This window comes from Pinus tabuliformis, chromosome 5_1 (assembly GCF_031772625.1).
Source record: "Pinus tabuliformis cultivar Carrire ecotype Pingquan chromosome 5_1, CPIR1, whole genome shotgun sequence".
In the NCBI taxonomy this organism is placed as follows: Eukaryota; Viridiplantae; Streptophyta; class Pinopsida; order Pinales; family Pinaceae; genus Pinus; species Pinus tabuliformis.
In genome coordinates, this window is record NC_142305.1 from 766,125,227 (window position 1) to 766,138,554 (window position 13,328).

Below are 13,328 nucleotides of genomic sequence, written 5' to 3' on the forward strand. Positions count from 1 at the left end.
CCGAGCTGCTGGTCTGTGAGCTTTCCTTCTTCCTCTTTGGCCGAAGTTTCCAGATCAATGATCTTGCGTTTGTTACGCGTAGAGGTTCTGCGCTCATACATTTCTCTAGCCAGCTGCAAATCGCTGTTCGCTGAGTTGTTCCGGCACCCCTCACCCGCCATCGAAGCACTCGCCTGAGGGAAAAAATTCTGGGAGATATTGCAATTCGAAAGATGCAGAGTAAAGGCCTTCAAAGCAATGGGGCTCCAATGGAGATCGGGCGGGGTTATATAGATGGAGATGGGAGGATTTCGGGCTGAAGATCGGATCTCTACAAGCAAATTGCCTGTCCGATCAGCATAAATGCTGTGATTCAGGGTCGTGGGAGGCGAGTGAGGTGAGTGAGAAAAATTTCGGTGGCCTTCGCCAACGCGGCTGAGGGCACGCCAAGTGTCCCTCTGTCCTGTGGAACGGCGGTGGCCTATGTCACCCCGGATCCCGATTCTGTCCAAAATTGTGAGAGCTGCAATGTCCATGATTGCCCTCAACCACAAGGTCCTTTGAAACTTGCTGTGAATTGAACGCTTCCGTCCTGTCGTCCTATCCATTGATTTGAGGAATGGAAAAAGGCGGCCAGTCATTCTGCCGCGTCATCTGCCACCAAGTCCAAGCGTGCGAGGTGAGAGCACCTTTCCTTGAGCTGATTGTGCATGACCTGGTGCCAACAGCTGTCCACCGTTCCATTTGGGTTATCAATCCCATGGTTTGCCAGGTGGTCTGCTACCGAGTTTGCTTGCCTTCTTATCGGCTGAAAGACGAGTCCCTTCATTTTCCCAAGCAAATTTCCTATACTCTCAGTGACCATGGCCAAACGCCAGTGTTTGGTTACTTTGCTAATCGGTGTGCCACCATAGATTTTCCTTGCCACTAGAATTGCAATTTCAGAGTCGCCTTCGATGATTGCATTGCCTGCCTGTTTCCTGTGTAAGATTTTTAGCCCTTTCTCCATAGCGGCAAATTCCATTTCGTTGTTGGTGGCTTCCCCCAACGCTTGGCTGAAGATGTGGAGAATTTCTCCTCTCTGGTTACGAATGAGGCCTCCGATGCCCGCTGGTCCCGGGTTGCCTCGAGAGGCCCCATCGAAGTTCAGTTTCAGGAAGCCACCAGGAGGGCGAGACCATCGATTAGGCGTGTTTCTGGTATTCGGCTTGTTGGTCGGGATTTGATGACTTTGCTCAGAACGAATGTTGAAAGCAGTCAGAATTCTTTGATCTTTCTCAGAGATTTTATTGGACGGGTCGAAATGACTCTTAACCTGAATCAATTGGCGAATGTTCTCAATTAGGGTAATTTTCAGATGCTCAAGATCCCTATGTTCATTTTGAAAAATTCTCCTGTTTCTTTCTTTCCAGATTGTCCATGTAATGAAACCAGGCAGGATTTTCCAAATGCTATTGATTTGGTGGTTTTCCGAGTAATTGATAGGCCAATTGGAGATGGTACTTTGTATTGATTCTAAATCCCTGTTCTGTTGCTGCATGATGGCCTCAAACCCTTGCCAAATATGATTTGCCCATTCACATACATTGAATAGGTGATTCATTGTTTCTTCGGCTTGCTTACACATTGGACAGAAAGAGGGACCCTCAAAGCCTTTTTTCCTCAGGTTCTCCCAGGTGAGAGTCTTTCGCCGCATGAGGAGCCAGAGGAAGGTTTGGATTTTTGGCCAGAAAAGGGGATCCCAGACCTGATTGAGCCACGGGGCTGGCTCCCCCTGTTCTGAGAGTTCTAGCTGTTCTCTTGCTTCTTTTAGAGTGAAATTTCCATTTCCTTTCATACCCCATCTCAGCTTGTCTGCCCCCGCAGTATTCCTAATTTTTCTTTGATGTAGAACTTGGAGCAGATCATGAATTTTGTTGGGTTCCTCGTTGGGGTTTCCTGTGTCTGGAAGAGTCCATTCACGCCAGGTTTGGTCATAACCATTGGGAATCCAGTATTGATGAACTGTGAAAAGTCCCCTGCTTTGACAGTGTATTTTATAATTTCCAAGGTCTGGGCTTTCAAGCTTGGGGTGCTGTTGCCATGCATCTTCCCAAAAGAGGGCTGATTCCCCATTGCGGATCTCCCAGAAACTATGGTCCTGAATGATACTTCGGTTTTTTTTTGCGTGATTCCAGATTGGAGATCCCTCTGGCAACTCCTGGAGTCTGATGAGGTCTTGATCCCTGCAGTTGGGGGCGTATTTCTCCTTCCAGTGGCGGGCCCAGGGGAGGTTGGTCTCTTTGAGCCAGCGCCACCACAGCTTGGCACCTCCTGTTTTGTTGGTGATATCAGGATCTATTAGGTTTAATCCTCCTGCCCTTTTCGATTGACAGATCTTATCCCATGCTACTAGCGCCCATTTCCTTTTTTCTGTGCTGCCACTCCAGAGAAAGGATCTTTGGATGGATCGAATTTGCTGCAGGATGGCTTTAGGAGCCGGGAGGATAGAGAGCATGTACTGAGGGATAGCCTGGAGGATAGCTTTAGTTAAAACTAGGCGCCCCGCAAAGTTTAGGGCCCTGTGGGTCCAATGCTTGCTCCTTTTTTCCAGGTTAGCTATGAGCCTTTCCCAGTGGATCTTTTGCCATGGCTTGGTGGTGAGCGGAGCTCCCAGATACTTCGAGGGAAGCGAGCCTTTGCGAAATCCTAGAATGCCCGTGAGATGGTTCTGAATTGAGACATGAGTGTTAAAGAAAAAAATTGTTGATTTAGAATGGTTGACTTCCATACCTGAAGCTTTGCTAAAAAGAGAGAGAATAGCTTTGAAAGCCTTGGCCTCTTTGACAGTGGGGGAACAGTGCAGCATGGTATCATCGGCAAACTGCTGATGAGTAGTTGCAGGGGAGGAAGGGAAAGGGCGCAAACCTTTGATTCTTCCTTCTGTTTTGGCTTTGTGAATATATCTGCTAAGCCCTTCCATGAGAATCACGAAGAGGAAGGGGGATAAGGGGTCGCCCTGCCTGATGCCGCGAGATGGCGAGAAGGTTGCCGAGGGGGATCCATTAACCAGAATAGAAAAATTTGTTGACTTGATGAGAGCGAGGATCCAGTTGGTCCACCTGTTGTCAAAACCAAAAGCCTTTAAAGTGGCCTCTAGATAATTCCAATTAACTTTGTCAAAAGCTTTTGAAAGGTCTAATTGGATCATCATTCCAGGGATTTTTTTTGACTGAAGAGTGTGAGTCATCTCCTGTGCCAGGAGGATGTTGTCCAGGATTTGTCTACCTTCCACGAAGCCCGACTGCTCCTCCGATATGATGTTTGGGAGGATCGGTTTAAGTCTGTTGGCGATGACCTTAGAGATGATTTTATAAATCACGTTGCACAGAGCTATGGGGCGGAATTTTTCAGGAGTTCGGGCTTCCTCCTCTTTGGGAATCAGTGCTAGGAAGGTGGAGTTCAGGCCTTTGAGGATTGAGCCAGAGCGCCTTGAGTCTTCGACAACTTCCCAAATCTCAGTTTTGACAGTTTGCCAGCATGCTTTGTAGAAATTTATTGTAAAACCATCTGGGCCAGGGGCTTTATCATTTGGCATGTCTTGAATAGCTTCCTCCACCTCCTCCATAGATATCTTTCTTAGCAGAGAGGCATTCTGTGCTGGAGTGATGAGATGGGGAATGGTCTGCGTTATTTCCTCACAGGCTTCCACTCGATCTTCTTGAGATTCCTGGGCAATTTGCTTGAAGTGGGTGATGAGCAGAGATGAGATCTCATTGTGATTCTGAGTGACTTCTCCAGCAGCATTGGTGAGCTTGAGGATTTTGTTTGCTCCCCTGTAATCCATTGTCGATCTATGGAAGAATTTTGTGTTTCTTTCTCCCTCCTTTAACCATTGGATGCGGGATTTTTGCTTCCAAAGGATTTCTTCCTGCTGGCAACGGAGATGCCATTTCTGCATAAGAATCCTTTCCTGTTCAATGGAGTTTTCTTTGTTAATCCCTGAGGCCCAATCTTTGTGAATTTCACTTAGTTGGTCCTCTATATTATGTTTATCCTTGAAGATATTGCCAAATTCGGTTGAATTCCATTCCTTTATTTTGAGTTTGATGAACTTCAGTTTGGACTGAAGTTTAAACATCTTGGTCCCTCTGATAACCCTGGGCTCTTCCCACCATTTTTTTACCAGTTCCTGGAAATTTGGGTGAGTGAGCCAAAATTTCTCAAACCTAAAGGGCCTGTTTTTGGGGGTCTCAAGGAACGCGGCTTCCAGGGCAATGGGCCAGTGGTCTGATCCCCCACTGGGGAGAATGTCAGAGGCGACTGTTGTTCCTTCCAATAAAATGTTTTCAGAAATCAAAAAACGGTCAAGGCGAGAGGCTATCCTGTTTACTCCTCCTCTTCGGTTGTTCCAAGTGAAGAGCCCATTGTTAGGAGGGATGTCAATTAGCTTGGCCGAATCCATGAAGTTGATAAAGAGCTCTGAGTCCTTGTTGAGACGTCTGAGACCTCCTTTTTTTTCCAGGAGGGTAGTAATCATATTGAAATCCCCTCCCATAATTATCTTGAAATGCTGGTATCTCTGTTTTAATTTTGTTAACATGCTCAGGAAAGATACTTTATCTTCTAAGCGTTGTGGACCATAAACATTTATACAGAGGTAAAATTCAGAATTACCTGTTAGTTGAAATTCTGTAGCAATGTATGATCTGGTAGCTTCCATAGATGTTATTTCAATGGTTCTGGAGTCCCAAAGAGTTGCGATGCCTCCTTCCCTTCCTTGACTTGCAACGTCTATGTATTTGACAGAGTTTCCTAGCTTTCTGGAGATGTTCTCCAGCTGAGCAGAGGTGCATTTTGTTTCTTGAATGAACATGATGTCTGGCTTTTCCTGTTGTAACTTCCTTTTGAGAAGTCGTTGCTTGTTGAGGCTGTTGAGCCCTCTTATATTCCAGGATGTGATTTTCATTGGAAAACGAGGAGGTTATTGGGGGGATAAGAAGGAATGCAAGTCCTTGATTTTCCCTGAATTGATCAAGAATATACCCAAATCATGGAGGACCTCTCCGTTTGTCCTTCTTCCTCTTCTTTTATTCTGCTTGCGTCCTAGTGAGTGAATAAACAGAGTTTTAGGATGGTTACCTGTGCCTTTCATGATTCCCAATCTTTTCTTTTGCTTGTCCATGGCGGCTTGTTGTTTTGCAATGAAGAGATCTCTGATTTTCCTGATTTCTTCCTCTGGGATGTTGTCCAGCCCTTGGGTTTTCCATTGCTTTTCCATAGCTGGCAAATTCACTCCTTCTTTTTCTAGGACTTCGTTGAGTTCCAGATCTTCACTTCCCCCATCGCTTGTTAGCATGTCTATGTCTTCGTCTCCGGCGACTGTTACTTCCTGAGTTTGAGTTTCTGTGTCTTCAGTGAACTCCTCTGCATCCGTGATTCCATAGTCTGTATTATTCTGTTGGGGAGCTTCTGGAGGCGTAGTTTCTTTTTGGTTGCCTTCTGAGTCTGCTTCTGAATCTAAGATGTTGAACGGATTGAGTATTCTGCTAGGGTCTTTTGCTGCTTTGTTAATTTTTTTCCTGTATGCCCTTTGTCGAGGTTTTGGCTTTTTGAAAACCTCTTGGTCCTTTGCTGGCTGCTCAGATTTGGCCTCTTCTACTGGTTTGTTTAATGGACATTCCCTGATCAGGTGGCCATGTTCGTGACACTTCCTGCATCGGAAGGGGATCTGTTCGTAGTCGATGGCTTGGAAATAATCTTCATCTCTGAACTCTAGCCATAGTCCGTCATGCAAGGCGCCTGAGACATCCATTTCAACGCAGATCCTGGCACAGGAGGTGTACTTCCTTTGCATGGTTGCCTCTGAGGCTTTAATGAAGGTGCCGAGGCGGTCTCCGATGCTCTTAAGTGTTGCTAGTCCCCAGTAGTCTATAGGTAATGAGAAAAGCCGGATCCAAACGGGGACTCGGGTGAAAGTTTCTTTTTCAGGCGCAAAGTTTGCTTTCCAGGGCCTCATGTAGAGGCCTGCAGAGGAAAGAAAATACGGGCCTCCATCAAAGATTCTATCCTTATCTTCTAGGTTAGAAAAAACCACAGTGAAAAAACCTTTAGCTCCTAGGTGGAGTTTGACATCACCTTTTGGTCTCCAGTGTTGCTTGATCCAGATGCAGAGAGCTCGTTCTGTTGGCCACAGGCCCATAAACTTGCATATGATTGCATGCTCCATCATGTGGTCTCTGTAGACCTGAATATCTGGGTCTGAGAAGACCACTCGGAGAGCTTCCTTCTTTTTTGGTTTGCAGATACCTTGCAGGTTATTTTTGGAGCTGAGGTTGGAGGCTTCCGCTTTATCCTCCTTTTCTGCAGTTCGCTTTTCTTCTCTGTGGTCCTTTTCTCCGTCTGACGGTTCAAGTATTGGACCCGAACTGCTCTTGCCTGCTACTGATTTGTTCACGTGTTTTTTCTTTCCGTTGCTGTCCTGTTCTGGCGTTTCTGATCCATGATTTGGATCTTTCTGCCCCTGGGCTGCCATTCCAATGCTAGTGCCAGAGTCGTCTTTTCGGGCTTCATATCCTGAGATCTTGAAGCCTTCAGCAATTTTGTTCTTTTGCATGACTGCGTTCCTGTAGGATGGGGTCCCCGTGGACCCCCCTTCTGTCATCTGTCGGGCCAGAACCCGGCCTCTTTGGATGAGAACCTCGAATCGAAGTTGGTGTGCTGCCAGCGCTGGTGGAAGGATCGAGAGGTGCAGGGAAGAAACCCTAGGAGCAGGTTTCAGAGCTCGCTCTGCGCTCTCAGAGATCGAAATTAGTTATCATTTAATTTAGTTAATTAGTATAATTAACATCTTCAAATTCCCAACCATAACATTAGAGATAAATGCTAATATATTTTTTTTTTTTTTCCAAAAACTAGAAAAATAATTTATTTTGAAAATTATTTAACATGTTTGACCAAATTAATAGGTTAATAGTACAATGATAGATTTTTTTGTGCTACTTTCTATTGGGATTGTTAGCAAATTTTATTTTGTTTTTCTCATCACATTACCTGTCAAGTTTATAATGTTTCATCCAATGATATTGTCCTTTTTAGAATCTCTTTTGTTTTTTCAGGAAAGAAAAAGCGTGATTTATATTATATAAGGAATATAATGTTCAGAATACATTGCCAGATAGAAACCATATGAGCTGGAAATGGACTGATAATCTGTTACAAGAAGAAAACCTGAGAAAGAGGATAGAAATCCCCAAAAAACATAGGTCTGAAGATCATCAAAAAAGACAACCAATCTGTGAAGCAAGGAGCCTCAGGGATAATATTTTGCAGATACAAAATTTGGAGTACCAAGACCCCCCGTGAGGATACAACCCATTCCTAAAAAGGTGATTGACAAAAAATATAATGAGGACAGCCAAAAGCAGAATTGAAAAAAAAACATACCTGATACCCGCCAGATGGTATTATGTATCAGGTAAAGAAAATTTGGTGATAGAGAACACTTGCATGTCTGAAATTACCTTCATGTGCCATATACCTGGAGCTGAAAACAGACCTTCCTTTGATAAACTATCTGCCTTCTTGTTCTGAACCCTGTAAATGTGCTGAATGGAGCATCCTTCCATCCTTTCCCATAGGAAAACAATCCTGTTCATCCAACCTGCAAGTTGAGGATTGCTAATATGGATTTTTCCCAATACAAAATCAACCATTACCTTGGAATCCCCAAAAATTGAGACAAACTAAATATTAAAGAAGAAATAGAAAGAGAGAAGCCACGCAAGGGCCATCGTCTCCGCCTTGCGGCCAAATCCATTTCCTCCATTCCATGAAATAAGAAATTGTGTATTTTCATCCATGATGATGTGGATACCACAGCCACAAGAGTTTTTTTGTGCCGCTCCATCAAAGAATGCTTTCGGGAACATGTTATGAGACTGATCATCCAAGATGGGAATTAATCTTTTTTCCTTTGGAGGCTTTTCAGATAAGGAATCAAAAAGAAAAGATATGCTATGGAAGATTTCCATGAAAGGCTCCTTACTTTCCTTAAAGATTTTGTTGTTTCTCCATTTCCAAATGCACCATAAGGAAATGATAAAAATTGGCCTCCAGGATTCCTTTTGCCTGCTCCACCAAACAAAAGCCTCTTGTATGGATGAGTGAGAAACATGAGGAAAACCATATAAAGTTTCCAATGCTTGTCATAACTGCTGCATTTTTTGACAGAGAAGGAACATATGACAGCTTGTTTCATCCTCAGAATTGCAGATTGAGCAGAGACCCGGACCCTGCCAGCCCCTCTTTTTCAAGTTTTCCCAAGATAAGATCTTATTGTGGAAAACCAGCCACGAAAAAAAATGGATTTGGATAGGCATCCTGATTTCCAGAAAGCAGATGGAAAAATAGAGCTGGGAGTGGCATTTCTTGAGGCTATCAGACTCAGGTAAATATCATTTACTCGAACCTGGGATATCCCTTTCATATCTTTCGAAGTTAGGACATTGAAATCCAAGGAGCGATGTATACCGCAGTTTCTCAGACAAACTTTTAAATTCTTCCACTGTCTAGCTACATTCTCAGTCATCCCCATATTGCCATCTTCTTTCCATATAGGGAAGGGTCCATGCCATTCTGCAATAAGTTTGTCCCAGGTAAAATAACCTTTTCTGTGGAAAAAAATAAGAAGTGTCTCAGGCAAGATGATTTCCTCCTGTCTGCTCAAGAAAGAATCATATCCTATGAGAATCTTGCTACCAGTTTGGAAGCTCCAAATCAAATTCTTTAGGAAAAACCTTTCTATCTTACGAAAACTTAGCCATATTACAGAACCATTTATGGAGCCGATCCTTCCTATTCTGAACCAGTATGAGATATCCTTATTGCCCATGTACTTCTTTTTTATGGTATCGCTCCATGGACCATCTATGAAAATCCCTCTCCATAGAGATTTGCATAGAAGGGCCTTTCCAAAGACCCATAGGTCCAGCAGCCCCCAACCCCCCAGATTTTTTGGCACGAGATGGCAGATAACTTAGACAGGTGATATTTTCTTTTCTCAGCTTGACCACCCCAAATAAAATTTGATGTTATCTTGTTCATTTTCTGTATAATGATAGCTAGAAGAAAAAAAAGATGCGCCCAGTAAACCACGAGTTGTGTAAGGACTAATTGAGCCAGAATGACTCTTCCTGCCAAAGAAAGGAATTTATATTCCCATACTAAAATATTTTTATAGTGTCTTTCTATAATCCATTGCCAATCCATTTTAGAGTATCCTTTGCCTTTAGCTGGAATCCTAAGTATTTCATTCCCTGATTGATGGACCGAGCCTCAATCCCAAAGAGAGAAGAAATACACTCTATTAGTTCCAAATCACCATCATTATGTAAGAGAGTAGATTTAGATTCATTTATTTGTAGGCCAATGGCCCATTGAAACTTTTCGAGGATATCATATAAGCATAACCAAGTGAGCCTGCAAAGCATTGCAAAAATAAGTATATCATCAACAAATAGATTATACGATATATAATTGTTCCTGCATATCCTCAGAGGTTGACATCTGTTTTCAACAACTGCCTTGTTGATGTGCAAGCTTAACGAGTCCATTGACAGGATAAACAATAAGGGAGATAGCGGGCATCCTTGGCGCAGGCCCTTGGCAGCAAGAAAAAAAGAAGATGGAATCCCATTTATTATAACAACATAGTTCACCTTCTCAACACAGGCCATTACCCAATTTATCATGTTTTCTCTTAGACCAATCTTTGCAAGGAGGCTTCTGATGAAGCCCCACTCCAGGCAGTCATATGCCTTACGGAGATCAATTTTGAAGATGACAGCTTCAATATTTTTTTTGTGCATGGAAAAAAATACCTCCTGAGTATTAGCAATAGCGTCCAGAATATTTCTTCCTTTCAAAGAAGCATGTTGATCCTTTGATAAATACTTTGACAAAGTTCCTTTTAACCTTTCTACGATAATTTTTGAAATGATTTTGTATGAAATGTTGTAGAGAGATATCGGCTTGTAGTCTTGGAAAGATTTCGCTTCCTTTTCCTTGGGGATGAGGGCGATATGAGTGGATGAGGTAATCTGGTGGATGCTGGCTGACATTCTTGAGCCCTCAACCATCCTTAGCAGATCTTGTTTGATGAGATTAAAGAAATGTATGAAGAACTCGATCATCTAGCCATCTGGTCTTGGGCATTTATCCTTTTTAAAGGATTTTATGGTTCCTAGAAGTTCCTCCTCCGTTATTGGCTGAAAGAGATAATCATTTTGATCGTCGTCAAACATTTGAGGAAAAGGATCTATTCCCCACAGAATGTCCTAGATTCTGCAAACATCAGATCTTCTGTATTGATTTCCAAAATATCTCACTGCTTCACTTGAGATGTCTTGTTGAGAGTATAGGAAGACTCCCTTTCCGTCCTTTATTTTCCATATAGAATTCTTTTCTCTTCTTGAGCTTGCAAATCTGTGAAAAATTTTTGAATTTTTGTCTCCTTCCTTTAGCCAGATTGCCCTGCTCTTTAATCTCCATGATGCCTCTTCCTGTTCCAGTATTTTTCATTTCCTCCTTTGCAATTCCTTTATTCGACATCTCATGTTGAAAGGGATACCATGAGCAACTAAATTTCCTGAGATGCTATCCAATTCCTTCTGAATTTCCTGAAGGGCTGATCTGTTTTGTTGTCTTTTCTTAAACTGCCAATCCTTTACAAAAATTCTAATGGAAGCCATCTTATCTCTAAAAGTTAAGAATGGAGGCATATTCTCTTTTGATGCTAATTCCTTCCATTGTCTAATTATGGCTTCATTGAAATCAGTGTCTTCCAAACATAGCCTGTTAAATTTAAAAGGGTACCCTTTCCTGAATTCCTTTTCTCTCCATCCTAAGAAAATCGGCCTATGGTCTGATATAAAATCATTTCCTATAGATGTATAGGGCATGCCTAGACTGTCAATAATAATTTCATGAAGAATGAAACGATCAAGTCTCTTTGCTAATATGCTCCTTCAGTTCTTCCATTGTCCCATGTTGGCCTCATTTTAGGCAGATTTGTGTCAACAAGATTCCTGTGCAATAGTTCATATCTAATGCGGTCAGCAAGAGGATATTTTTGCCAATTGTTCCCCCATATTTACTCAGTGTTTAGCATGACATTTAGATCTCCTGCAATCATCAAATACTCAACATCAACAATTTCTGATGCAAAAAATTTCTCCCAATATGTTGTCCTGTTTTTGTAAGGAGCATACATGTTTAAAATGTTTATGGGCCATTCTTTTCCCCTAATAGACGTCGATACAAGAATGCCCGCAAAGCATTTAAATGATTTTTCTCTGATCCACTCAGGGTTCCATAAAACTGCTAGGCCCCTAGAAAGACCATTTGCCTCCAAAGCAACCATATGCCAAGTAGGAAACATTTTTCAGAAATAAGAAATAGTTACAGGAGTGTTGTGCATGGTTTCTTGGATTAGAATTATTTTGGGCTGTTTAGTAATAAAAAGATTCTTAAGGGCTAAATTTTTTTTATCAGCCCCCAGCCCCCTTATATTCATGGATAAGATGAAGGTTATTTAGAAGGCTTTGCGGCCACACTTGCTCTAAGAGGCCCTTCTTCCATCATATCAATGATCGGCACATCTACTAAAGAGAGATTACGAATTCCTCTGCTAGCACCATCAGCCCTTCCTCTAAAATGCCTGGTGCCCCGATTATTTTTCCTTCTCACTATGATATTTTGTGCTGAATTTGGACTTATTTGAGGGGATGATAGTTTTTGAGGTTTATGAATGGTCAGGGGTCTGAACTCAAGCAATTTCTTACTAAGAAGGTAGTCCAGATCACTACCTATCGAATTTAATGGGGATGAAACAGGGGAGTTTAGAGGGGTCGCTGAAACCAAAGGTTCCTTTCCTTTCTGAGAAAGAGACGGTCCATTTTTCGAAGAAGGAGATGAAGATGAGATAAAAGTGATTTGAGGGTCCATTTTAAAAGTATTAATCGATTGGGGAACCGGAAGAGGGATTGGGCAATCTTTGCTAGAAATTGGATCTGAAGGGGAAGTGCAAAGCAAGATGGGATTCCTTTTCTCAGATGAGCCGAGGGGTCTACTTTAACTTTCAGGAAGGTTGCATTTTTTTTGAGAGTATAATGGTGGAGAGGACTGGAACTGAGTTACTGATTCCTTAACGGGGGAGGAGAAATTTTGATAGTCGTCTTCAGAATAAAAAACCCCCTTCAGTTTACCAGATTCTAAGGGAGATGAGCTTATAGAAGAGGATGCCTTTACCTTTTCAGAATAGGAAGACCTTTCCTTTCCGAAAGATATTTTCCATGGATATATTCGGTTTTTTAGCACAGACTGTCAAGTACAGTTTTTATGGAGATGTCCAGTCTTGTGGCATACTGAGCACTTGAAGGGTACTCCCCAAAAGTCCAATCTTTGATTTATCTTTAGATCCCTCCATGATATCTCGATATGTTCGGGGAAACCACCTCTATAGGCTTTCTCAATGAGAACTCATGCAACCTGTTTGTCTTTCACCCCCAGACATCTTGGATCAACATATACACATCTTCCTATGGAATTTCCTATCCCTGCTAATGTTTCCTTTGAACATAACTCCAGAGGAAGGCCTGGGAGTTTGACCCATATTAAATTATTTATGGGCATATTCTTCAGTGGATTATAGCCAATGTAACATTTGTGTAGCACCAGGAAACTCCTTCCATGCACCCATGGCCGAGTCTGAATTTCTTCCAGGTCACTGGCACTCAGAAAATGAAAGCAATACCATTCCTTCATCAGTTTGGCTATGATGGGGATGTAGCCAATCACAGTTTTCCATTGAGACTCTAACCATTTTCTCATCTTGGCATCGTCCATCTTAGGGAAATTCCACCGACCAACCAATGCGTTCTCCTGTAGGCTTTCTATACGGTCAATTAGATAAATGTTGTCTAACTTTATCGCCGCTGGAGGCAGGATTGTTTTAACAGGTTTTATGTTCTTCTTGATACAGTATGAGGGTTCATGTTCTACATGTTCTCTTCGGATTCCTTCGCGGGAGGATTGGGGATTATGATAATAGTTTCCATCCAAGTCATCCGATTGCATCAAAGGATTGATAGTCATGTCGGCCAGCGTGGACTACCAGTCGTTTGTCAACATGGTAGTGCCCTTACAAGACTCAGCCTGCATCATTGCTTGGATCATGGCCTCCATGGCTGATACATCTGACCCCCAATCCATAAATAACCTCGCCTTGTGTACTGAGCAATCCAAAAAAAAAGGATTTTCCAGATCATGCAATTTAAGATGATACCCTGTGCAGATATGAATCGGAGGGA

General features: G+C 42.5%; 1 protein-coding gene across 1 annotated transcript; it reads right to left on the bottom strand.

Annotated features, from left to right (window-relative positions):
• Nucleotides 1–616: 616 nt before the first annotated feature.
• LOC149167174 (uncharacterized) lies at nucleotides 617–13,113 on the bottom strand. Its single transcript, XM_089430395.1, has 5 exons — nucleotides 12,773–13,113; nucleotides 7,499–7,608; nucleotides 5,101–6,747; nucleotides 2,752–4,899; nucleotides 617–2,667 (listed from the first exon to the last, which is right to left on the bottom strand). The coding sequence occupies exons 1-5, from the start codon at nucleotides 13,111–13,113 to the stop codon at nucleotides 617–619; spliced, it is 6,297 nt and encodes a 2,098-aa protein (XP_089286521.1).
• Nucleotides 13,114–13,328: the final 215 nt, after the last annotated feature.

What these genes read in the sequence shown, in the direction of transcription:
- LOC149167174 (XM_089430395.1), bottom strand. Translation starts at nt 13,113, where the DNA reads ATGACTATCAATCCTTTGATGCAATCGGATGACTTGGATGGAAACTAT. An exon ending in AGGTCTGTTTTCAGCTCCAG is followed by an intron (nt 6,748 to 7,498) that starts GTATATGGCACA and finishes CTGAGAGCGCAG; the next exon opens with AGCGAGCTCTGAAACCTGCT. An exon ending in GGGAATCATGAAAGGCACAG is followed by an intron (nt 4,900 to 5,100) that starts GTAACCATCCTA and finishes GGAATATAAGAG; the next exon opens with GGCTCAACAGCCTCAACAAG.